At 50.4% G+C, this 13,220-nt stretch overlaps 1 protein-coding gene across 2 annotated transcripts in view; it reads right to left on the minus strand.

Moving 5' to 3' along the window:
* COL15A1 (collagen type XV alpha 1 chain) overlaps positions 1-13,220 on the minus strand; it is a 102,776-nt gene that overhangs the window by 50,861 nt on the left and 38,695 nt on the right. For both annotated transcript variants that reach the window (XM_027615536.2, XM_027615537.2), the window contains exons 6-9: positions 12,221-12,301; positions 6,487-6,634; positions 2,513-2,622; positions 562-717 (exon numbers count right to left, since the gene is read on the minus strand). In XM_027615536.2, coding sequence (XP_027471337.1) covers positions 562-717; positions 2,513-2,622; positions 6,487-6,634; positions 12,221-12,301 — 495 coding nt within the window. The remainder of the gene's footprint in view (positions 1-561; positions 718-2,512; positions 2,623-6,486; positions 6,635-12,220; positions 12,302-13,220) is intronic.

The raw sequence follows: 13,220 nt of genomic DNA on the forward strand, positions 1-13,220 counted from the left end.
CCACTTTCTCAGTCCTTCTCTGACCAGGTCACTAGCCCTTCAGTTACTCCCCACTTCGGAACACACGCCAGCTCCACCTCACGGCTCCCAGGGCCTCAGGGGCCTCCCTGCACCCCCTTGTTCACACACGGACCCTCTTTTCATGTTCCTGTTGATGCCGCCAGGCCTCTGCTCCTGCTGGCCCCCCTCCTAGAGCACCTGTTTCACTCCCAGCTGCCAGGCTCCTTCTACGTGTCCCCATAGTCTCGCCTTCGGCATTCTTTCCCCAGGAAGGCTTCCAGGACCCCCAAGTCTGGGTTCTGGGCCCTTTTCGGTGCTTCTCCTATTGCACCTCTTACAGCTCTGTGCCCAGGAACTGGTCTACCGGATTTACCTGTGCCCAGCATAACACATCACTCCGCAAACATCTGCTGAATGAGGCAACAAGACCCTTCAGCCTCCGAATCAGTGTCTACTCAGACTTGATCCCACAAGGCCATCACTCCGCATTCTGCCGACTGACAAGGAAGACCTAAGATGCCCACCCTCCCCCAGAAACGGCATATGCTCTGAGCTACTTACCAGAGTGACCCCTTCCCCCATGACCTCAGTGGACAAGGAGAGGGCTGGCCCCCCAGTGGGCACACCGCTGGTCTCTGCTTCCCTGGCGGTGCTGGTGGGCACCTCAGCCTCCCCGACTGCCGCTGTGGCTGCCAAACCTTCTCCGGCATGCACACCCTGAAACAAAAGCATCATGAGGGACCATGTCACTTGGGCCCATGGCTCCGATCAGTGTGCCTGTGGCTGGACAGAAAAGACTGCTCACACCCCTCTTTCTATCAGCTTGCATTTCTGTAGCTTCCTTCTCTCAAGGCACTTTCTTATCTATGACGTCACCCCAGCCCCACGACAGTCCCAGAATCACAGAATCCCAGGGACAGGAGAGGTCGCAAGGCAACTGTATCTCCTGTTTGATTCCAAGCATCTGTTTGCACATGCCCAGTGACCAGGAGATCCCTGTCTCCGGAGTCAGCCTGCTCCAGCTCCAGACACGTCTATCTAGACACATCTGTCTCCCTGTGACCTTCCCTATGTGCCCGTCCAGAAGCCATAAAAACAAGTCGAATGCCTTTGCCCCTGATGGAGATTCAGAGATATGCAGGCAACAACTCTGTCCTCCCCAGCCTTCTCCAGACTGAACCCCATGATTCTTCTCTCTCTGGGACTCAGTTTCCTTGGGAAAAGCATAACCTTCTCTGGAGGTTACACAGCAGATGCATGAAATGGAAACAGCAGTTTGGCTGCTAGGGTCATCAAACTATGTTTTATCGCAGTTTCCAAAGGTTTTTTTTTTTTTCTTTTAAATTTGAGGGGCACGGGGGTCATTCTGTTTTGTTCTGTTTTGCAAAAAGTAGCTCTTTACCACTAAGCTTATCAAGGTTAGATTTCCTTGCTGTAGGACTTTAAGGGGTCTATAATAAGGAGGATATAAAGTGGAGAATTTCCCAAATGTATCTGACCACAGAACCTTTTTTCCTACAACATGAATCCTTGCAGAATTATTGTCTTCCCCCCAAAAAAGAGAGAAAAGATGATGTCACAGATTTTTAAATGAGACTCTTTCTGCCTCAAATTCAGCTGAAGTCCCAAGGGGCTTACACTAAAATACAATTAAGAACAATTAATTCATTGTACAATTAAGTACACTTCACATGCTAGAAGCAGGAACCAGACCACTTGTGTGGGATGTACTAAGAGACAAGAAAGGAAATCAGTTCTATCAGGGTTAGCCTGCCACCTGCCTCTGGGCTATAGAGGAAAAGGTAAAGAATTCCTTTGGAGACAATCATCAGTGTGCTGGGACTTTCTCCTCCCTTCTCCCCACTACAAACCATTTGTGACCTGGATATGTGTTCCTTGGAATTTGGGAGACAAAGGGACTAAATTTTAATATTATGCTGGACTGGACTTTGGAAGTAGCTGTGAAAATAGGTTATTATCAGGTCATGGCTGGGAGAGCATGAGAAGTGTCTGAGTTTCATCCCAGGATAGCAGAAAGAATGAGCTGAACCTGTGGATTTTTAGCAGAGGTTGTTGTGAGAAGAAGACATTTGCTTTAATTTCACACCTTACTGTGTCTAGCATTTAAAAAATTGGCTTTGCAGGTGTAAAAGCCAATTACATAACAATGGTGGACATGCATGTGTGCAATCAATCTGGTTCTGTCTTAAAGGGGCTCCAAAGGAAAAGGCTGTGTGTCTTCACAAATGAGCAGGAGGGAGGTGGGTACTGTGGTGAGGAGCCGGCACGCATCCCCCGCGGAAGGTGTGAGGACCAGCTTGTGCTGCACCTCCTCCCCCTGTCTTGGTGCTTCCCTGGAGAGCCTCCTGGGCCCTGGTCTCCTCTCTTCTGTACCATGATGTTCAGCGAAAACCCTCTTGATTCTTTACCATGCCTAACACAAGTCACCATCAAGTCTGAAATGAGCAAACAAACTTACTGACTTAGCAAATGAAATTTACCATTCACTCACCTCTTCAGTGACATGAATGAAGGCCCCATCCCCAGAGCCAACATCTGTAATGGGGGCACCGTCCATAGTATGAACTCCCTCCAGTGTGCCATTCAGGACCTCACCAGACCCTACGGAAGCAGGCATTCTGTAATTGATAACTGCACTTTGTAATCTTGGAAAAGAATGAAGTATCTTTTTACCTATTAACTTGAAAAGATGTCCATAATACAGGATTAAGAGGGGAAAAAACCAAGTTGCAGAAAAAATGACGTTGAAGGGCAATGTCACACCGTGCTTTGATCACAGGCTCCGGCACCACCTGTGGGGTGGGAACCCGGCTTTGCCGCTTACTAGGAATGTGATCTGTGGCGAGTCATTCAACCGGGGCCTCAGGTTCCTCATCCATAAATTGGGAACAACAATTCCTATTTTACAAGGTTGTTTGGAAGGTTACGTGCTTCAAGGATTAAATAAGTTAATACAGAAAAAGCATTGAGGACAGTCCCTAAATAGAGTTAGCAATTTAGTTAGCCATTCATAAATCTTCACTGTCAGTGTGGTTCTAAGTGTGTAGAGGGAAAAAAAAACTATTTGAGTGTACAAGTTTTATGATCATTATATATATAATCATCACTATATAACTAACACAATTATTAAGTAACATTTGTAATATATAGATACATTATGTGTGTGCAGATAAACCACACAAAGTTGGCTAACCCATGCTTACTACTGGTTTCCTCCAGAGGATAGGAAAGGAAATTGCTATTTTGGAGGGTTCATACAACTCTGCATTGATTGAACTGTTACCACAAGCACATAACTCTTTTGCAATTTAAAAAACCAGTGGGGGGCACCCGGGTGGCTCAGTCGGTTAAGCGTCTGCCTTCGGCTCAGGTCATGATCCCAGGGACCTGGGACATGGAGTCCCACATCAGGCTCCCTGCTCAGCGGGAAGCCTGCTTCTCCCTCTCCCTCTGCCTGCTGCTCCCTGCTCCCCCCGCTTGTGCTCTCTCTGTCAAATAAATAAATAAGATCTTTAAAATAAATAAATAAATAAACAAGTAGAGTCTTAAAGCAAAGACAAATAAATTATACTAATATGAATGTATGCCTGTCCCATGCACTACCTAACTTAATCTTCCCGCTAGCCCATCTGCCCTACCCACAAGGACCGTCCCACTGCCTGACAGCTGGGGGAGCTGAGCCAGGACAGGAATCCCGCGTTTTCAGGCTGCCCACTATCACCTCGTGGCATGTGTGTGCTACTCTGATGTGCACATTAGCACTTTATTATGATTAACCTCATTTTGTTGAGGAGGAACAGGGTCCCACAGAAAGTAAGTGACTTGGAGGGGCCCTGAAGCCAGGTCAGCCTGTCCCCGCGTCAGGCCATATCCACCCATGCTGTACTAACGCATGTCCCACAGTGAGAACTGTGTGGGCAGGGGAAGATGCTGAAGGACCCCTGCCGGCATCACCACTCTCTCTTGTCTTCCCGGATCTGGCCACCAGAGGGTGCTGTGCAAACAACAGGCCAGACCCCATACCTCTGAGTCCCCACTCCTTGGAGGATGTTAGGTTGGGGGGTGGAGGGAGGGGTGCCCTGGGCCAAGATGGTGTCAGGAAAGCTTGGAATAAAACTACTAGGTAGCTTTCCCTAGAAGGGGACAGGGCTCAGGGTTCAGGCCCCTTTCTCCTCACCATCTGGGCTGTCCACCCAATAAGAACAGGAACACTTCAGCAAGCTCTGTTGTTTCTGTTTGGCCTTTTCTCTGCCAGTAAAGGAGTCTGGCTGATCGCAGGAAACAGACGAGCAGTGCTTGGATCTCTGTCCCAGTCTGCATTTGGCTCCCACCTCCTTTGCACTCACCGCCCCCCCCCCCCCCCCCAGTCTAGGAGAGGCTCTTGCCTGGCCCTGCAGCCTCTGCCCGCTCCTTGCCCCTCCTCAGAGATCCTAATTCCACCCAGGAGAACAGCCTTCACAATTCATAAACCACTTTCACATCCCTGGGAAGGGTTTAATCCTCTAAACTACCTGGGAGGCAGGGACTGTGAACCCTCCAGAGGGGAGGTAAAGACCCTGAAGCTTGGGGCGCCTGGGTGGCTCAGTCAGTTAAGGGGCTGCCTGAATTCAGCTCAGGTCATGATCCTGGGATTGAGCCCCACATCGGGCTCCCTGCTCAGCAGGGAGCCCGCTTCTCCCTCTCCCCTACCCCTGCTCATGTACTCTCTCTCTCTCTCAAATAAATAAATAATCTTAAAAAAAAAAGAGAATCTAAAGCTTGGAAATATTAAGCAATGTGCCCCAGGCCCAAGAGCAAATAGGTGGCTGAGCAGAGCTTCTGTCCAAACTGTCTGCTCTGTCCCCAGTCTTCCCCGGCAACACCCTGACTCCGTGCTTGTATTATGACTGTATGAAATTATGATACAAATTTTTTCCTATTCAGTACTGTATACCTGCTCTCACCCACAGACGTCTCAATTTAGTTGTTAAAATAACATGCATTTACTAATGGCAGAAGTGAAAAGAAGAATGATACATATGATTACAGAAGGCTTGTTAAACACAGAAGTAAAGAAAGAAAAGCCACCCACAATCCTACCACCCAGATAACTACTTAGAACATTTTGTTGTCTATTTCTCTCTCTCTCTCACATACACACACACACACAACACACACACATACACCACATACACACACTGCTCTAATATAAATAGATATAAATAATATATTCAAAGTTAGGGTTACAGCACACATAGAGTTTTGAAATCTGCTTTTTTCGTGGAGTATAGCACGAGTCCGTTGCTGGGTCATTACATCTTCTGCATCACCAGCATCAGAGCCATACCTATACATGAAAGACAACTTGCCCACCCAGTCTTTCCTACAGGCCGAGTGCGTTTTCGTCCTTGTTTTCTGCCCTGCATTTTGGTGCTCTGGCATGAGCAGTAACCTCGGTCTGAAGCTGCTGCCCTTCTGATAAAGGGCAGGAAGTGCAGACCCGTCTCAGTCTTGGACACATGTCACGCTGCAGCAGATCTTGGGTTTTGACCAGGTTGTCCTCTGCACACATCGGGGGACAAGGGTCAGGGGCAAGAGCCCTGGATTGGGAGCCAGGGGGCCAGCACTCCCCCTGAGCCTGCTGCTGACCCGTGGGTGCCTGCCTGTCTCTCTCTCTGGCCACCTGTTTCCCTTGCGTGCCCCACAGGAGTTCTGATGACCTGATCTTATCCTCTGAGAGTCAGGAGTTTGCAGCTGAAGCTGGAAAGGGATTCTGGAGTCGGGCCTGGGCACATGGTCCGTCCCACCACTCACTAGCTGTGTGACTGTGGGCATGTCACTTACCTTTCCAAGCATCATTTTTTCCACCCATAAAATACTGGCCAATAATACCAACCAGGAGATGGACTGTCAGGATTGGAGATGAAGTAGGTGAACACTTGGCAAACAGTAGGTATTTCATTAACGGCAACAATTACTGCAAGCTTTTCTGTTGGAACTCAAGCCCTTCCAGAGTCCAGGGTTAAAAGTGCAAGTATCAGGGGCGCCTGGGGGGCTCAGTCAGTTTAGCGTCTGCCTTTGGCTCAGGTCATGCTACCAGGGTCCTGGGATCGAGCCCCACATCGGGCAGGAGGTCTGCTTCTCCCTCTGCCTCTGCCTCTCTCTCGCTCTTGTGCGCACATGTTCTCTCTCTCTCTCTCTCAAATAAACAAATAAAATCTTAAAAAAAAAAAAAAAGTTCAAGTATCCAAGTTCAAATGCAGCTCTGCCATTTACAAGCCAAAGTGCCCCAGCTAGGTAACTTAACTTCTCTGTGACATGATTTCCCCATCCTGTCTATAAAATGAGGATGGTTATAATTCCTTCCTCGGAAGACTGAGGGGAAGGTGAAATGAGAGGCTCTACGTGGCATATGTCACACAGGCTGGGCACACAGGAATCACTCCATAAAAGACCACTGTGGATGAAGGCGCTTCGGGGACTTGCCTTGCTCAGGGCTTCTGTGCGTGATGACACTCAAGTTGGTGGTTTCCGGAGTCCCCTCAGGTACAGGCTCACCAGAAAGCTCCGCATCCTCAGAAGGAGGTGATGGAGTTGGAGGTGTGTTTATGGGTTCAACTTTTGCTTCTTTAGACTGAAGGGAGGGAAAACGAGAGCTAAAAACGAGAGCTTACTTGGGAGGAAAGCAGAAAAAATGGCAGTGATTTTCACTGGAGGAAATAATACATCCACAGCATGCTGAACAAACCCAGAAAAATGCCTGGACCTGCCTATTATATACGTAGGCTATCACTGAACCTCCCAGGACCTGAAAAAGGTGCATGCTAGGGGTAATTAAATTCTGTTCTGTTTATAGTAAGACTCTGCTCATCTTGGCTGAAGCTCAAGCACAAGGACCCCACATCTCGGACCAGCACAGAGGAGATGCCCAATAAAGATCTCTTAGATGAGGGGATGAATGAGTAAACAAATGAATGAACCAGGCTGTCCTCAGTAAAAACCATATAAATCCAGTCCCAGATGTGAACTGCATGCCTATGAAATAAATATAAGATGGGTGTGATTTCCTTCCAAGGAAACTTCAGGATCTGGGCAGCTTTTCCAAAAGCAGTCAGTGTCTTAATTAAATTTACCAAGTAGAGAAAAATGAACAGACAAAAGCCCCCAACAGTTGGAAACACAGAGCAGCTTCAAGATCTAGGCAGAAATCCTGATGGGGGGGGCCACAAAGGTCATGACATCATCCCTAGAGCCAGGATCAGGTAGCAGCTCCTAAGCCCAGGGCTTGGGGATGTTCAAACAGTCTCATCCCTTTCTGAGCTCAAGGAGTTGCAGGTGGTGAATGGAAGGATCCTGCAGACCAGTGTTGGACCTGTGGTATGAATAAGAAACAACTCAGCCACTGAGATTTTTAGGGCTGATTTTTGTTATAGTAGCATGACTCGCCTAGCCTAATAACAGAAGATTATTTCCTTAATGTCAGAATCCAGCGTACAAACAATAAGTCTCTGGTCCATCAGAACAGAGGGGATTCTTATGGGCACCATAACTTGGGATTCAATGGTTCAGTTCTTACAATCAAATTTAGGTCAAATCTCTGCACTCCACTTACTGGCTACTTTTTACTGGGCAAGTCATATAACCTTCCTCCTTTGCAAAATGGGACAACAGTGACTACTCACAGGGTAGAAAGCACACGGAGGAGCTCAACACAGAGCCAGGCCCATAGTATGAACCTACGTATTATTATTATTATTCACATCACTGGAATTTTAAATTTTTGAGAAAGAGCAACCCCTATTGAGGCACCCAGAGTGCTTTGCTCTGGGTGTTGGTATTAAAGGTGACTGCTTTATCTTTTTTGCTCACCTGGAGTTGCAGTTTTTCCAATAACGAGTATGGAATATTTATGTATGAAAAAGAAAATATAGGTTATTGTACTATAAAATCTCCAGGGTAGAAGCAGGAATGGAAGCCTCCAAGAAGTTGGGACTTCAAGAATGAGGAGAGTTACAGAAGACAGGGATGGAGGGAGGCGCTGGGTAAGACGAGACACAGCATTGTCAGGGCCTGGCTACCTGTGCCTGGCAAGGGTTTGAGGGTTCAGGGAGGGAAGAGGGAGACAGAGCCGGGGGTGGCAGAGAGCAGGGAGGCCAGTTCTTTGGTGAGAAGTCTGGCCTTGGACCTGGGGCCTTCATGGGTAGCATGCTCAAGAGAAGTGTGTGCTTTGGGGAGTTCACCCTGGCACCAATGAGAGCATGGATTTGAGGGTTGAGAGTTGAGGTTTAGGTCAGGAGACCAGGAGGCTGCATGACAGAGGACCAGCGAGGCTAGAACCAGGGCGGGCAGTGGGAGCAGAGAGCAGGTGCCACCACCGGAAGTTGTGAGGAACTCCACGCGGGCTTCCCTGCTCCTCCCCGACTGCGCGGTGCCCCAGCAGGGTGGTAAGAGCTCCACCCCAGGCAGTTCCTCTCCTTTCCCTTCAAGGAGCAGGGGGCACTCTGCCGTGGTTCTTGGAGGACGTCCCTGCTGGTAAGCTGACCCTTGGTGGTTCGGGCCAGGTGTCTTGCCTCCAACAGGTGGCCGTTGGTTTTCAGGGGTTAGTGTGGATGCGGATCCTGTGTGGCTGATGATGAAATGGGACTGTCGAGTCTCAAGACTTGGTATTAAAAGTGTAGAGGTTTGCTGAGCCTCTCTCTCATTCACAGAGTTATTCATTCCACATGTATTTCCTGAGGCCCCCTGGTGTGCCAGGTCCTTCGCTGGCCCCCAGGGATACAAAAATGAAGAAATAAGACAGAGTGTCTACCCTTACACTGCTGGACTATGGGGAGACCCAGACTCAGACACAGTGTGGTTGACTGTGGCGCGTGGGACACCAGAGGTGAGAGCCGAGTGCAGGAGGGAAGCTCCAACAAGGGATTCTGAAGGAGAAGTTAGGAATTGGCCAGGTAGGGTGGGGGGTGCGGGCAGGGCCCTCCAGGCAAACAGACCACCGGGGCCAAGGCCTGGACTAAGAGATTACAAATGTTTATGGAGTCTGGGAAAACTGTGAGCATTTAGGTGTGGATGGAAGAGAGTTCCTGGCTGTGGATCAGAATCACCTGCAGAGCTTTCGTAAGTACACTTTCTTGGACCTCACTCCAGACCCCCTGAAGCTGAATGTCCAGGTAGGTATGCAGCCCAGACGTAACCGCCCCCACCCCCACTGCCCCACCACCCCCCGCCAAGACACACACGCAGTTTTGATGCACAGCCAGGGCTGAGAACCATAGGGACATTAATTCTAACTAAGCATGATAGAACTTTCCAGAAATGGAAAGGTGTGTCAACAGAAGCTGACTTAGGGGGAAGCATGGGGTAGCAGGGACTTCTGCCCTAAATGGGGAAGAGGTGAGGAGGGCTGGCTTTTTAAGTCCCTGTCTGCTCAGGCAGCCCATGATTCAGTTTGCTGGTCATGGCTTGTGTCTTGCAGGGTGGCAGGTTGGAAGAGGAGAGGACAGGGAAGTGAGATTCATTCCAAGAGAGAAGGCAGACAGATGGGAGGGGAATGTCTGCATGAAGAGGGAAATTCCCCCGTCCTGGAGGGGTGGCCACGAGGGGGAGCCACGGAGCCCCTCCAGGAGATGGTGACGTGCCTGACAGAGCCCTAGACCCGAGCTGGAGACCTGGCTCTGCCACCTCCAGGCTGGGCAGCCCTGAGGACAAAGCTCTTCACTCCTCTGTGCTCCAGTGCCTCCTCTGAGGAATGAATGGAAAAGCACCTCCCGGCAAAAAGCAAAGTGAACGCTCTGCAGGAGCCATGCCGGGAGCCTGAGAACGGGACTCTGATACCAGGAACAGACTAGTTAGCATGAGGACCCACAGCCCAGAGAGAATTCTGTTAAGGACCAAGGGCAACCACAGCGGTTTGGCATGCCCTGCAGCCCCAGTCTCCAGCCAACCAGGAAGCAGGTGGTGGGAAGGGGGGCCTCAAGAGGAACAGGGCACTCTAGCACAATAAATTTACCAGTCAAGGGGCACCTGGGTGGCTCAGTTGGTTAAGCAACTGCCTTCGGCTCAGGTCATGATCCTGGAGTCCCAGGATCGAGTCCCGTGTCAGGCTCCCCTTTCAGTGGGGAGTCTGCTTCTCCCTCTGACCCTCCCCCCCTCATGCTCTCTCTCAAATAAATAAATAAAATCTTAAAAAAAAAAATTTATCAGTCAAGAGCAACACCCACCACCACACACCGAGGGCTGCCGTGTGCCAAGTGCTGCCCGTGTTTCACGGGGGCCACGTAACTTGCACCAGCCTGGTGATGTAGGCACGCCGCATCTCAACCCAGGAGGAGGAAGTTACTGACTCTCGGTCCACAACGAGTAAGGGGCCGAGCTGAACCACACCTGGTGGGACTCTGATACGCACCAGTTCTCTTAACACCACTGAGGACCGTGGGGCTGGGAAGTCTATGAAAGAAAGTGTTCAGGGGGGCCTCAGGGGCCACTGAGTCCCTCAAATGTCTTTTCTCTTCTCCAGATCCTGGAGGGATGTATTCCTTACTTCCTCCCGGCTGCAGCGTCCTCGTGCACCTGCCCCGCGTCTGCGGCACTGTGGCCTGAGGTCCTGACTTCACCACTGCCTGACCCTGGCAAAGCCGCCCTCTTCCCTGAGCACCTGCCGCCACCTCCCGTGCAAGGCTGTTGCAAGGATTAAATCAAGTCATGTCTACACAAGCACCAGGCCCACAGTGAGTATCGAGAAATGCTGGTCCTCTTCCATCCCCTCCCTTTCTCGACCCCTGTCCAGAGCTGCCCAGCTTCAATGCCTCCTCCACCAGAAAGTCCTCCCTGACCAGTCCCTGCTGCCATGATCATCTCATGCTCTCAAACCTCACTCCTCTTTCCCGTCCCTCTCACGAGGCCACCATGTGTTACTGGCGTCTCTGCCTGAGCTGGACTCAAGCCTAGCTGTGAACTGGTACACTGGGGGACAGCATCAGGCTAGAAGGCCCAAGGGACCACCGCTCTGTGCCCTGCTGCAGGTGCCCTGCACACGCCACCGGGGGGGCCCAGAGCTGTGGCACACAGGGTTACAACACTGCCCAGAGCAGCCACCATCACCATCACCTCCCAGACCACCTTGGACCCTTGCCTCTTCCATCTCATCTGCCCTAGAATTGGCTGTGATCCTAGGGATGAACCTCTGCAACACCGCCCAGGCCAGAAGCACAGGGCTGTAGCCTGACCCCTGGATGAGGCATCAGGGGGCCCATGCTCTAGCCTCAGCTCTGCCCAGGCACCCAAGGGCCAATCTTGTCCCCTGTCGGGGCCTCAGTTTGTCCATCTGTACAAAGGGCAGTTTTCCATATACCTCTGAACAGAAAGAGGGTAACTTTAAGCACCACCCCCTGCACTAACAGACTATAGTTCTATTCTGCCCCACCCAAACCTCTGTCACCAGAGGTCTATAATCTATAGCCTCTGCCTTATTCCCTTGCTTTCTTTTATCAGAGATGAGTCTATAGAATGTGCTAGACCAGTCAAGGAGATTGCTGGGCTTCTGTGTTCAATGACTCAGACACTGCTGGCTGTTTTCATTAAAAATGGGCTCCAGCCGTCCCCACAGTCTGACTCAGTGCTTTCAAAACCACTTCCTTGTCTGGGCCACAGAGTACATTCCCAGGAGGGAGGAGGCCCCCATCACTGTGAGGATGGCCACCTTTCTCATGGGGCCAGAAGGGAGGTCCTGGGAAGACTGCATCTCCCAGGAGCGGGGGCCCTGCCTTCTTTCTCAGAGTCCAGAGCCCGGAGCAAATGTGACACCAGCCACCATTCAGGGCCACTTCCCTCGTGCCAGACACTAGGCCCTGACCCTGCACTGCTTCATTTGACCCTCCCAACACGTCCTTGAGACAGGACTCTGATTAGCAGGAAGAGGAGCTGAGGCTCAGAGAAGCTGAGTATGCTACCTAAGCTCACAGAGCCGAGAGGCAGGGCAGCACAACGTTTGCCTTTGGACAGTCCTCTTGCGGCCATGGCACAAAGTGGCCCAGAGATAACGGGCACGGGGCTATGGCCAAATGCCTTTGGCCAGGACTTTCCTGACCTTCCCAGGTGAGCCCACAATTGAAGCCACAGATCTAAGAACAGAGATATCAGGCCCAGGCACGCTCCATTGACTCCAGGCCCCTAAAAGCTGGCCGAGAAGGTACGGCCCTTCTGCGTGAGAAGAAGGACTCACCGGGGCTTGAGTGTAGGTGACAGCTTCCAAGATCTCAGCGACGCCCTCTGTCTCCAGAAGCCCGCTGGCTTCTCCTGAAGCCTGTGTGAAGACAAATCATGCCAGGAGAAGAGAAGTCACAGACGGTCACTCCTTTGGAGAAACTGCGTGTGTGTGTGTGTGTGTGTGTGTGTGTGTGTGTGTGTGTGTGTGTGTGTGTAAGAGAGAAAGAGATGGACAGAGCCAGAGAGAGGAACTGAGAGAGAGCACAGTGGCTATTCTTTTCACTGTTCCTTCCATATTTTATTGCTCACGCAGATGAGAAACTACAGTCAATATATAGTCTCTCTAACATACCCACTTTCATTGTGTCCAGGTCCCTTCAATCTCTCCCAGAGGTACTCCCATTTGCATGGCTATCAAGTGAATGAAGCTGGAGAACCATGACATTTGGAAAACATCTTCCTATTGCTACCTTATCTTCATAATGAGCCGTTTAATCTAGATGAAAGTACGGTCTCCACATGTTCGCTGGAGGGAGGCTGGGGGGCCATCATTTTGTAAGTAATACCTTACTCTTGGACTCTTGGGCATCTTCTACCTTTCCAGTACTAACAACACTGCAGAAAGAAGGGTATGAATACACGGAAGATTTCCCTCCTCCCAGCTTCATTGGAACGTCAGGCCAGGATCATGGCCTCAGGCAGGGCAAACATTCTTACAGAGCCAAATTCCACCTCTGAAGGGCTCTCCCACTAAACAGGAAGCATTTTTTTCTAAATGAATGAAATCAACTTATGCTTTGCTTTGGGGTTAATACCCCCCCCCAAAGAGAAACAGAAGCTCTAGGAATATGGCACGCTGTGCTCCCCTCTGACTTTTTGCATCAAGCTAAGGCTTCTGCTTGAAACACCTTTTCTCCCTCATCCAGCTGATACTTGCTTGTCATTGGTCAGGTATCAGCTCCTCCCTTGCCTACTCTGGTTCCTCTCCTTTCAGCTTCATGTCCCCCACCCAACCC

The sequence above is a fragment of the Zalophus californianus genome, chromosome 13, assembly GCF_009762305.2.
Source record: "Zalophus californianus isolate mZalCal1 chromosome 13, mZalCal1.pri.v2, whole genome shotgun sequence".
Taxonomy (NCBI): Eukaryota; Metazoa; Chordata; class Mammalia; order Carnivora; family Otariidae; genus Zalophus; species Zalophus californianus.